Source organism: Hyla sarda, chromosome 1 (assembly GCF_029499605.1).
Source record: "Hyla sarda isolate aHylSar1 chromosome 1, aHylSar1.hap1, whole genome shotgun sequence".
NCBI lineage: Eukaryota > Metazoa > Chordata > Amphibia > Anura > Hylidae > Hyla > Hyla sarda.
In genome coordinates this window covers 605,896,060-605,906,097 of record NC_079189.1, presented here as the reverse complement: position 1 = coordinate 605,906,097, position 10,038 = coordinate 605,896,060, and the positions used below count along the sequence as shown (strand labels likewise).

At 47.8% G+C, this 10,038-nt stretch overlaps 2 protein-coding genes across 4 annotated transcripts in view; one reads left to right on the top strand and one right to left on the bottom strand.

Annotated features, from left to right (window-relative positions):
• Nucleotides 1-6,085, bottom strand: part of LOC130296941 (zinc finger protein OZF-like) — a 34,510-nt gene extending 28,425 nt beyond the window's left edge. For both annotated transcript variants that reach the window (XM_056549010.1, XM_056549015.1), the window contains exon 1: nucleotides 5,881-6,085. In XM_056549010.1, coding sequence (XP_056404985.1) covers nucleotides 5,881-5,955 — 75 coding nt within the window. In that variant the 5' untranslated portion in view covers nucleotides 5,956-6,085. The remainder of the gene's footprint in view (nucleotides 1-5,880) is intronic.
• LOC130296691 (oocyte zinc finger protein XlCOF22-like) overlaps nucleotides 1-10,038 on the top strand; it is a 63,945-nt gene that overhangs the window by 41,576 nt on the left and 12,331 nt on the right. Inside the window, exon 1 of one of the 2 annotated variants that reach the window (XM_056548517.1) lies at nucleotides 6,107-6,198. The exons of the other annotated variant lie outside the window; for it this stretch is intronic. The gene's annotated coding sequence lies outside the window, so the exon portion shown is untranslated. Of the gene's footprint in view, nucleotides 1-6,106; nucleotides 6,199-10,038 lie in introns of those variants that run through there. 2 annotated transcript variants of the gene reach the window in all.

The following is a 10,038-nucleotide window of genomic DNA, read 5'->3' as shown; positions in this document are numbered from 1 at the left end:
AGTCATCACCAGACCCCTCCATTACTATATAATGTCCCAGCATTCCCAGCAGTGTCACCTCTCCAGTCATCACCAGACCCCTCCATTACTGTATAATGTCCAGCATTCCCAGCAGTGTCACCTCTCCAGTCATCACCAGACCCCTCCATTACTGTATAATGTCCCAGCATTCCCAGCAGTGTCACCTCTCCAGTCATCACCAGACCCCTCCATTACTGTATAATGTCCCAGCATTCCCAGCAGTGTCACCTCTCCAGTCATCACCAGACCCCTCCATTACTGTATAATGTCCCAGCATTCCCAGCAGTGTCACCTCTCCAGTCATCACCAGACCCCTCCATTACTGTATAATGTCCCAGCATTCCAGCAGTGTCACCTCTCCAGTCATCACCAGACCCCTCCATTACTGTATAATGTCCCAGCATTCCCAGCAGTGTCACCTCTCCAGTCATCACCAGACCCCTCCATTACTGTATAATGTCCCAGCATTCCAGCAGTGTCACCTCTCCAGTCATCACCAGACCCCTCCATTACTGTATAATGTCCCAGCATTCCAGCAGTGTCACCTCTCCAGTCATCACCAGACCCCTCCATTACTGTATAATGTCCAGCATTCCCAGCAGTGTCACCTCTCCAGTCATCACCAGACCCCTCCATTACTGTATAATGTCCCAGCATTCCCAGCAGTGTCACCTCTCCAGTCATCACCAGACCCCTCCATTACTGTATAATGTCCCAGCATTCCCAGCAGTGTCACCTCTCCAGTCATCACCAGACCCCTCCATTACTGTATAATGTCCCAGCAGTGTCACCTCTCCAGTCATCACCAGACCCCTCCATTACTGTATAATGTCCCAGCATTCCCAGCAGTGTCACCTCTCCAGTCATCACCAGACCCCTCCATTACTGTATAATGTCCAGCATTCCCAGCAGTGTCACCTCTCCAGTCATCACCAGACCCCTCCATTACTGTATAATGTCCCTCCAGCAGTGTCACCTCTCCAGTCATCACCAGACCCCTCCATTACTGTATAATGTCCCAGCAGTGTCACCTCTCCAGTCATCACCAGACCCCTCCATTACTGTATAATGTCCCAGCAGTGTCACCTCTCCAGTCATCACCAGACCCCTCCATTACTGTATAATGTCCCAGCATTCCAGCAGTGTCACCTCTCCAGTCATCACCAGACCCCTCCATTACTGTATAATGTCCCAGCATCCAGCAGTGTCACCTCTCCAGTCATCACCAGACCCCTCCATTACTGTATAATGTCCCAGCATTCCCAGCAGTGTCACCTCTCCAGTCATCACCAGACCCCTCCATTACTGTATAATGTCCAGCATTCCCAGCAGTGTCACCTCTCCAGTCATCACCAGACCCCTCCATTACTGTATAATGTCCCAGCATTCCCAGCAGTGTCACCTCTCCAGTCATCACCAGACCCCTCCATTACTGTATAATGTCCCAGCAGTGTCACCTCTCCAGTCATCACCAGACCCCTCCATTACTGTATAATGTCCCAGCAGTGTCACCTCTCCAGTCATCACCAGACCCCTCCATTACTGTATAATGTCCCAGCATTCCCAGCAGTGTCACCTCTCCAGTCATCACCAGACCCCTCCATTACTGTATAATGTCCCAGCATTCCCAGCAGTGTCACCTCTCCAGTCATCACCAGACGCCTCCATTACTGTATAATGTCCCAGCAGTGTCACCTCTCCAGACATCACCAGACCCCTCCATTACTGTATAATGTCCCAGCATTCCCAGCAGTGTCACCTCTCCAGTCATCACCAGACCCCTCTATTACTGTATAATGTCCCAGCATTCCCAGCAGTGTCACCTCTCCAGTCATCACCAGACCCCTCCATTACCGTATAATGTCCCAGCAGTGTCACCTCTCCAGTCATCACCAGACCCCTCCATTACTGTATAATGTCCCAGCATTCCCAGCAGTGTCACCTCTCCAGTCATCACCAGACCCCTCCATTACTGTATAATGTCCCAGCATTCCCAGCAGTGTCACCTCTCCAGTCATCACCAGACCCCTCCATTACTGTATAATGTCCCAGCAGTGTCACCTCTCCAGTCATCACCAGACCCCTCCATTACTATATAATGTCCCAGCATTCCCAGCAGTGTCACCTCTCCAGTCATCACCAGACCCCTCCATTACTGTATAATGTCCCAGCAGTGTCACCTCTCCTGTCATCACCAGACCCCTCCATTACTGTATAATGTCCCAGCAGTGTCACCTCTCCAGTCATCACCAGACCCCTCCATTACTGTATAATGTCCCAGCAGTGTCACCTCTCCAGTCATCACCAGACCCCTCCATTACTGTATAATGTCCCAGCAGTGTCACCTCTCCAGTCATCACCAGACCCCTCCATTACTGTATAATGTCCCAGCATTCCCAGCAGTGTCACCTCTCCAGTCATCACCAGACCCCTCCATTACTGTATAATGTCCCAGCATTCCCAGCAGTGTCACCTCTCCAGTCATCACCAGACCCCTCCATTACTGTATAATGTCCCAGCATTCCCAGCAGTGTCACCTCTCCAGTCATCACCAGATCCCTCCATTACTGTATAATGTCCCAGCAGTGTCACCTCTCCAGTCATCACCAGACCCCTCCATTACTGTATAATGTCCCAGCATTCCCAGCAGTGTCACCTCTCCAGTCATCACCAGACCCCTCCATTACTGTATAATGTCCCAGCATTCCCAGCAGTGTCACCTCTCCAGTCATCACCAGACCCCTCCATTACTGTATAATGTCCCAGCAGTGTCACCTCTCCAGTCATCACCAGACCCCTCCATTACTGTATAATGTCCCAGCAGTGTCACACCTCTCCAGTCATCACCAGACCCCTCCATTACTGTATAATGTCCCAGCATTCCCAGCAGTGTCACCTCTCAGTCATCACCAGACCCCTCCATTACTGTATAATGTCCCAGCAGTGTCACCTCTCCAGTCATCACCAGACCCCTCCATTACTGTATAATGTCCCAGCATTCCAGCAGTGTCACCTCTCCAGTCATCACCAGACCCCTCCATTACCGTATAATGTCCCAGCATTCCCAGCAGTGTCACCTCTCCAGACATCACCAGACCCCTCCATTACTGTATAATGTCCCAGCAGTGTCACCTCTCCAGTCATCACCAGACCCCTCCATTACTGTATAATGTCCCAGCAGTGTCACCTCTCCAGTCATCACCAGACCCCTCCATTACTGTATAATGTCCCAGCAGTGTCACCTCTCCAGTCATCACCAGACCCCTCCATTACTGTATAATGTCCCAGCATTCCCAGCAGTGTCACCTCTCCAGTCATCACCAGACCCCTCCATTACTGTATAATGTCCCAGCAGTGTCACCTCTCCAGTCATCACCAGACCCCTCCATTACTGTATAATGTCCCAGCAGTGTCACCTCTCCAGTCATCACCAGACCCCTCCATTACTGTATAATGTCCCAGCAGTGTCACCTCTCCAGTCATCACCAGACCCCTCCATTACTGTATAATGTCCCAGCAGTGTCACCTCTCCAGTCATCACCAGACTCCTCCATTACTGTATAATGTCCCAGCATTCCCAGCAGTGTCACCTCTCCAGTCATCACCAGACCCCTCCATTACTGTATAATGTCCCAGCATTCCCAGCAGTGTCACCTCTCCAGTCATCACCAGACCCCTCCATTACTGTATAATGTCCCAGCAGTGTCACCTCTCCAGTCATCACCAGACCCCTCCATTACTGTATAATGTCCCAGCATTCCCAGCAGTGTCACCTCTCCAGTCATCACCAGATCCCTCCATTACTGTATAATATCCCAGCAGTGTCACCTCTCCAGTCATCACCAGACCCCTCCATTACTGTATAATGTCCCAGCATTCCCAGCAGTGTCACCTCTCCAGTCATCACCAGACCCCTCCATTACTGTATAATGTCCCAGCATTCCCAGCAGTGTCACCTCTCCAGTCATCACCAGACCCCTCCATTACTGTATAATGTCCCAGCATTCCCAGCAGGGTCACCTCTCCAGTCATCACCAGACCCCTCCATTACTGTATAATGTCCCAGCATTCCCAGCAGTGTCACCTCTCCAGTCATCACCAGACCCCTCCATTACTGTATAATGTCCCAGCAGTGTCACCTCTCCAGTCATCACCAGACCCCTCCATTACTATATAATGTCCCAGCATTCCCAGCAGTGTCACCTCTCCAGTCATCACCAGACCCCTCCATTACTGTATAATGTACCAGCAGTGTCACCTCTCCAGTCATCACCAGACCCCTCCATTACTGTATAATGTCCCAGCAGTGTCACCTCTCCAGTCATCACCAGACCCCTCCATTACTATATAATGTCCCAGCATTCCCAGCAGTGTCACCTCTCCAGTCATCACCAGACCCCTCCATTACTGTATAATGTCCCAGCAGTGTCACCTCTCCAGTCATCACCAGACCCCTCCATTACTATATAATGTCCCAGCATTCCCAGCAGTGTCACCTCTCCAGTCATCACCAGACCCTCCATTACTGTATAATGTCCCAGCAGTGTCACCTCTCCAGTCATCACCAGACCCCTCCATTACTGTATAATGTCCCAGCATTCCCAGCAGTGTCACCTCTCCAGTCATCACCAGACCCCTCCATTACTGTATAATGTCCCAGCATTCCCAGAAGTGTCACCTCTCCAGTCATCACCAGACCCCTCCATTACTGTATAATGTCCCAGCAGTGTCACCTCTCCAGTCATCACCAGACCCCTCCATTACTGTATAATGTCCCAGCAGTGTCACCTCTCCAGTCATCACCAGACCCCTCCATTACTGTATAATGTCCCAGCATTCCCAGCAGTGTCACCTCTCCAGTCATCACCAGACCCTCCATTACTGTATAATGTCCCAGCAGTGTCACCTCTCCAGTCATCACCAGACCCCTCCATTACTGTATAATGTCCCAGCATTCCCAGCAGTGTCACCTCTCCAGTCATCACCAGACCCCTCCATTACTGTATAATGTCCCAGCAGTGTCACCTCTCCAGTCATCACCAGACCCCTCCATTACTGTATAATGTCCCAGCATTCCCAGCAGTGTCACCTCTCCAGTCATCACCAGACCCCTCCATTATTGTATAATGTCCCAGCATTCCCAGCAGTGTCACCTCTCCAGTCATCACCAGACCCCTCCATTACTATATAATGTCCCAGCATTCCCAGCAGTGTCACCTCTCCAGTCATCACCAGACCCCCCCCCCCCCATTACTGTATAATGTCCCAGCAGTGTCACCTCTCCAGTCATCACCAGACCCCTCCATTACTGTATAATGTCCCAGCAGTGTCACCTCTCCAGTCATCACCAGACTCCTCCATTACTGTATAATGTCCCAGCATTCCCAGCAGTGTCACCTCTCCAGTCATCACCAGACCCCTCCATTACTGTATAATGTCCCAGCAGTGTCACCTCTCCAGTCATCACCAGACCCCTCCATTACTGTATAATGTCCCAGCAGTGTCACCTCTCCAGTCATCACCAGACCCCTCCATTACTGTATAATGTCCCAGCAGTGTCACCTCTCCAGTCATCACCAGACCCCTCCATTACTGTATAATGTCCCAGCAGTGTCACCTCTCCAGTCATCACCAGACCCCTCCATTACTGTATAATGTCCCAGCAGTGTCACCTCTCCAGTCATCACCAGACCCCTCCATTACTATATAATGTCCCAGCATTCCCAGCAGTGTCACCTCTCCAGTCATCACCAGACCCCTCCATTACTGTATAATGTCCCAGCAGTGTCACCTCTCCAGTCATCACCAGACCCCTCCATTACTGTATAATGTCCCAGCAGGGTCACTCTACACACTTACCTCCACCTGCAGAGCAGTACAGGAGCCAGTATTCTTATTCTGCGAATGCAGGACCTGCCATGATATCACAGTCATGTCATCAGTCACGTGGCATAGTCAAGCAATCACATGATCACAACCAGCACAGCAGAGTCCTGCATACACTGAGCAGATGAGTCCTAGAGCAGCAGCCCCTGATCATGTGACTCCTCCTCCTCGTGACTGATCACATGACGGTGACATCATCACAGGTCCTGTAAGCACAGGGGTCAGTTACCGCAGATCCGGATACATTATCAGGATTGACCCTGTCGGTACCGGGTAGTTTGGAGCCTTGAGGTAATAAAATGCTCTTTTCTGTATATGTTAATATCTATATATAAGGCCGGGTTCATAAACACATTGTAAATATTGTATAAAAAATGTAATCAGATGACTATATAAACCTATGTATCAGTCTGGCGGTTTTACTATATTTTTTGCATCTATTTGCTTTTTTTTATTTTATTTTTTATCGTATCTTTCTAGACCAGCGTTTCCCAGCCAGGGTGCCCCCAGCTGTTGCAAAACTACAACTCCCAGCATGCCCAGACAGCCTTCGGCTGTCTGGGCATGCTGGGAGTTGTAGTTTTGCAACAGCTGGAGGCACCCTGGTTGGGAAACACTGTCCTAGACTCTTTCCAAGTTGCTGCATATGTGCGAACAAAACATCGGGTACGAGGAAACTGATGAAATCCTTCAGTGATACCATTCAGTACGATTTACGTAGACGTCGATTTTATAGAAAATTACACCGACCACGACCTTTCACCCCGCCAAAAATTGAATTGAAACCGAATCGGATACGAACTGGGGCGGATTATGGATAAGGTGGGGGGAGATTTATCAATACCTTTGTGTGTGGGGGAGGGGGGGGGGGAAGAGGAGAGCAGTTGCCTATTGGAACCAATCAGATTGCTTCTTTCATTTTTATCCCCTTATGGACCAAGCCCATTTTCATCTTAAAGGGGTACTCCGCCCCTAGACATCTTATCCCCTAACCTTTGGATAGGGGATAAGATGTCAGATCGCCGGGGTCCCGCTGCTGGGGACCCCAGGGATCGCTGCTGCAGCACTGCGCTATCATTACTGCGCAGAGCGAGATCGCTCTGCACGTAATGACGGGCAATACAGGGGCCGGAGCATCGTTACGTCATGGCTCCGCCCCTCGTGACGTCACGGCCCGTCCCCTTAATGCAAGTCTATGGGAGGGGGCTTGACGACCACCACGCCCCCTCCCATAGACTTGTATTGACGGGGGCGGGCCGTGACATCACGAGGGGCGGAGCCGTGACGTAACTATGCTCTGTCCCCTGTATCGCCCGTCATTACGTGCAGAGCGAATTCGCTCTACGCTGTAATGATAGCGGGGTGCTGCAGCAGCGATCCCTGGGGTCCCCAGCAGCGGGACCGCGGCGATCTGACATCTTATCTCCTATCCTTTGGATAGGGGATAAGATGTCTAGGGGCGGAGTACCCCTTTAAAGGGGTTATCCAGGAAAAAACTTTTTTATATATATCAACTGGCTCCAGAAAGTTAAACAGATTTGTAAATTACTTCTATTAAAAAATCTTAATCCTTTCAGTACTTATGAGCTTCTGAAGTTTAGGTTGTTCTTTTCTGTCTAAGTGCTCTCTGATGACACCTGTCTCGGGAACCGCCCAGTTTAGAAGAGGTTTGCTATGGGGATTTGCTTCTAAACTGGGCGTTTCCCGAGACACGTGTCATCAGAGAGCACTTAGACAGAAAAGAACAACCTTAACTTCAGAAGCTCATAAATACTGAAAGGATTAAGATTTTTTAATAGAAGTAATTTACAAATCTGTTTAACTTTCTGGAGCCAGTTGATATATAAAAAAAAGTTTTTTCCTGGAATACCCCTTTAAGGACCAGGCCAATTTTATTTTAGCATTTTCATTTTTTCCTCCTCGCCTTCTAAAATCCATAACTATTTTATATTTCCATCTACAGACCCATATAAGGGGTGTTTTTTTTGCGTGACCAATTGTACTTTGTAATGAAACCTCTCATTTTACCATAAAATTTACGGCGAACCCGAAAAATTATTTTTTTAGGGAGGAAATTTAAATGAAAACCACAATTTTGCACATTTTGGAGGGTTTTGTTTTCACACTGTACACTTTACAATAAAAATGACGTGTTCTTTATTCTGTGGGTCAATACGATTTAAAATGATACTCCTGGCTAGATACTTTTATATTTTTGTACCGCTTAAAAAAAAAAAAAATCTAAAACTTTTTGTACAAAGTCATAAATCTAAAATCGCCCTAATTTGACAACCTATAACTTTTTCATTTTTCCGTATATAGGGCGGTATGAGGGCTCATTTTTTGCGCCGTCATCTGTACTTTTTATCGATACCACATTTGCATATATAAAACTTTTAGATAATTTTTTATAATTTTTTTTTTTTTAATAAAATGTGACAAAAAAGCAGCATTTTTGGACTTTTTTAATTTTTTTACGTTTACCCCATTCACCGTACGGGATCATTAACATATTTTGATAGTTCAGACATTTACACATGTGGCGATACAAATATGTTTATTTTTTTTTAAATTACGCCTTTTGCGGGTAAAATGGGAAAAACTGACAATTTAAATTTTTATTGGAGGAGGGGATTTTTCACTTTTTTTTTTTTACTTTTTTTTTTTACATTTTTCAACTTTTTTTTATTACACTTTTTATGTCCCCATAGGGATTATCTATAGCAATCCTTTGATTGTTAATACTGTGCAGTGTTATGTATAGGACACAACACTGATCAGTATTATCGGTGATCTTCTCCTCTGGTCTGCTCAATCGCAGACCTGAGCAGAAGACGCCGGGAGACGGCCGGAGCTAGGTGAGGGGACCTCCGGCCGCCATGCTGGATGATCAGATCGCCACAGCGCTGCGGGCAATCCGATCATCCATTCAAAGGACCGTACTGCCGCAGATGCTGTGAACTGTATTGATCACGGCATCTGAGGGGTTAATGGCAGACATCCGCGCAATCGTGGATGTCGGCCATTAACGGAGGGTCCCCGGGTGCTAGCAGCAGCCTGCCGTGTATGACGCGAGCACCGTTCCGATGCTCGCGGTCATACACAGGAACGTAAATGCATGTCCTGGTGCGGGAAGTACAGCCAAACCAGGACGAACATTTACGTCCGTGGTCGTTAAGGGGTTAAATAGTACCTGTAACCAAATAAACTTTTCTAAACTACCTTAGGCTACGTTTCCTAACACCTCTTCTGCCCTTAAAAAAAATTCAGAGCTTTAAAAAGCTGTGTATCTTGCCTTTCTTCTTGCCCTCACATTCTTGCAGCACTGTGATGAATAGAAGACCTCAGGCTCTGTGCATGTTTCAGTCTGTGTTGCTATCCGTGAGGCTCTCCTGCAGCTTTCTGTCTGTGCAGCTTTCTGTGTGAATCTGTGGAGCTTTCACTTTCTGTGCAGCTGTCAATCAAGCTCTGTTCAGAGAAACACTTCCTGAGTTGGGACTCCTGCCAGGCTGGTAGGAGACCAAACTCAATGTATTAATTGTGTCAGGGAACAGAACAGCGCCACCTAGTGGCCGTTTTTTTTTTCTATTACATTTTAAACATATTTATGTTGATAATTTTAAAAGCAGGTGAATGGGGAAGTGTCTGCTAATTACACAAGGAACATTATATTAAAAGCTTTATTTGGTGACAGGTACTCTTTAACACCTTAAGGACGCAGGGTGTACCTGTACGTCCTGAGTCCCATTACCGGGGTTTAAAGCGTACCTGTCAGAGTGCAAAAAAAGAAAAAAAAGTGATATGTTACTCAGGACCCAATCCTGATCCTGTGCATATAATTTTTATGTGTCTAGGACCTATATATCCAGAGATATAAGCATTTATCTGCTGGTGAGTTACTTTTTCACTGTGCAGGCTGGAAGGGGCGTGTCAGTCTGTCTCCCTCACAGTGTGTGCAGGAACATTCCTATACAGGTGGGGGTATGTGCAGAGCATTGCACCGTTGTCTGTTTTACAGACAAAGGTGCAATGCTCTGCACATACACCCACCTGTATAGGAATGTTCCTACACACACTGCTATACACATGGGGGTGGGGATGTGCAAAGCATTGCACCATTGTCTGTAATAC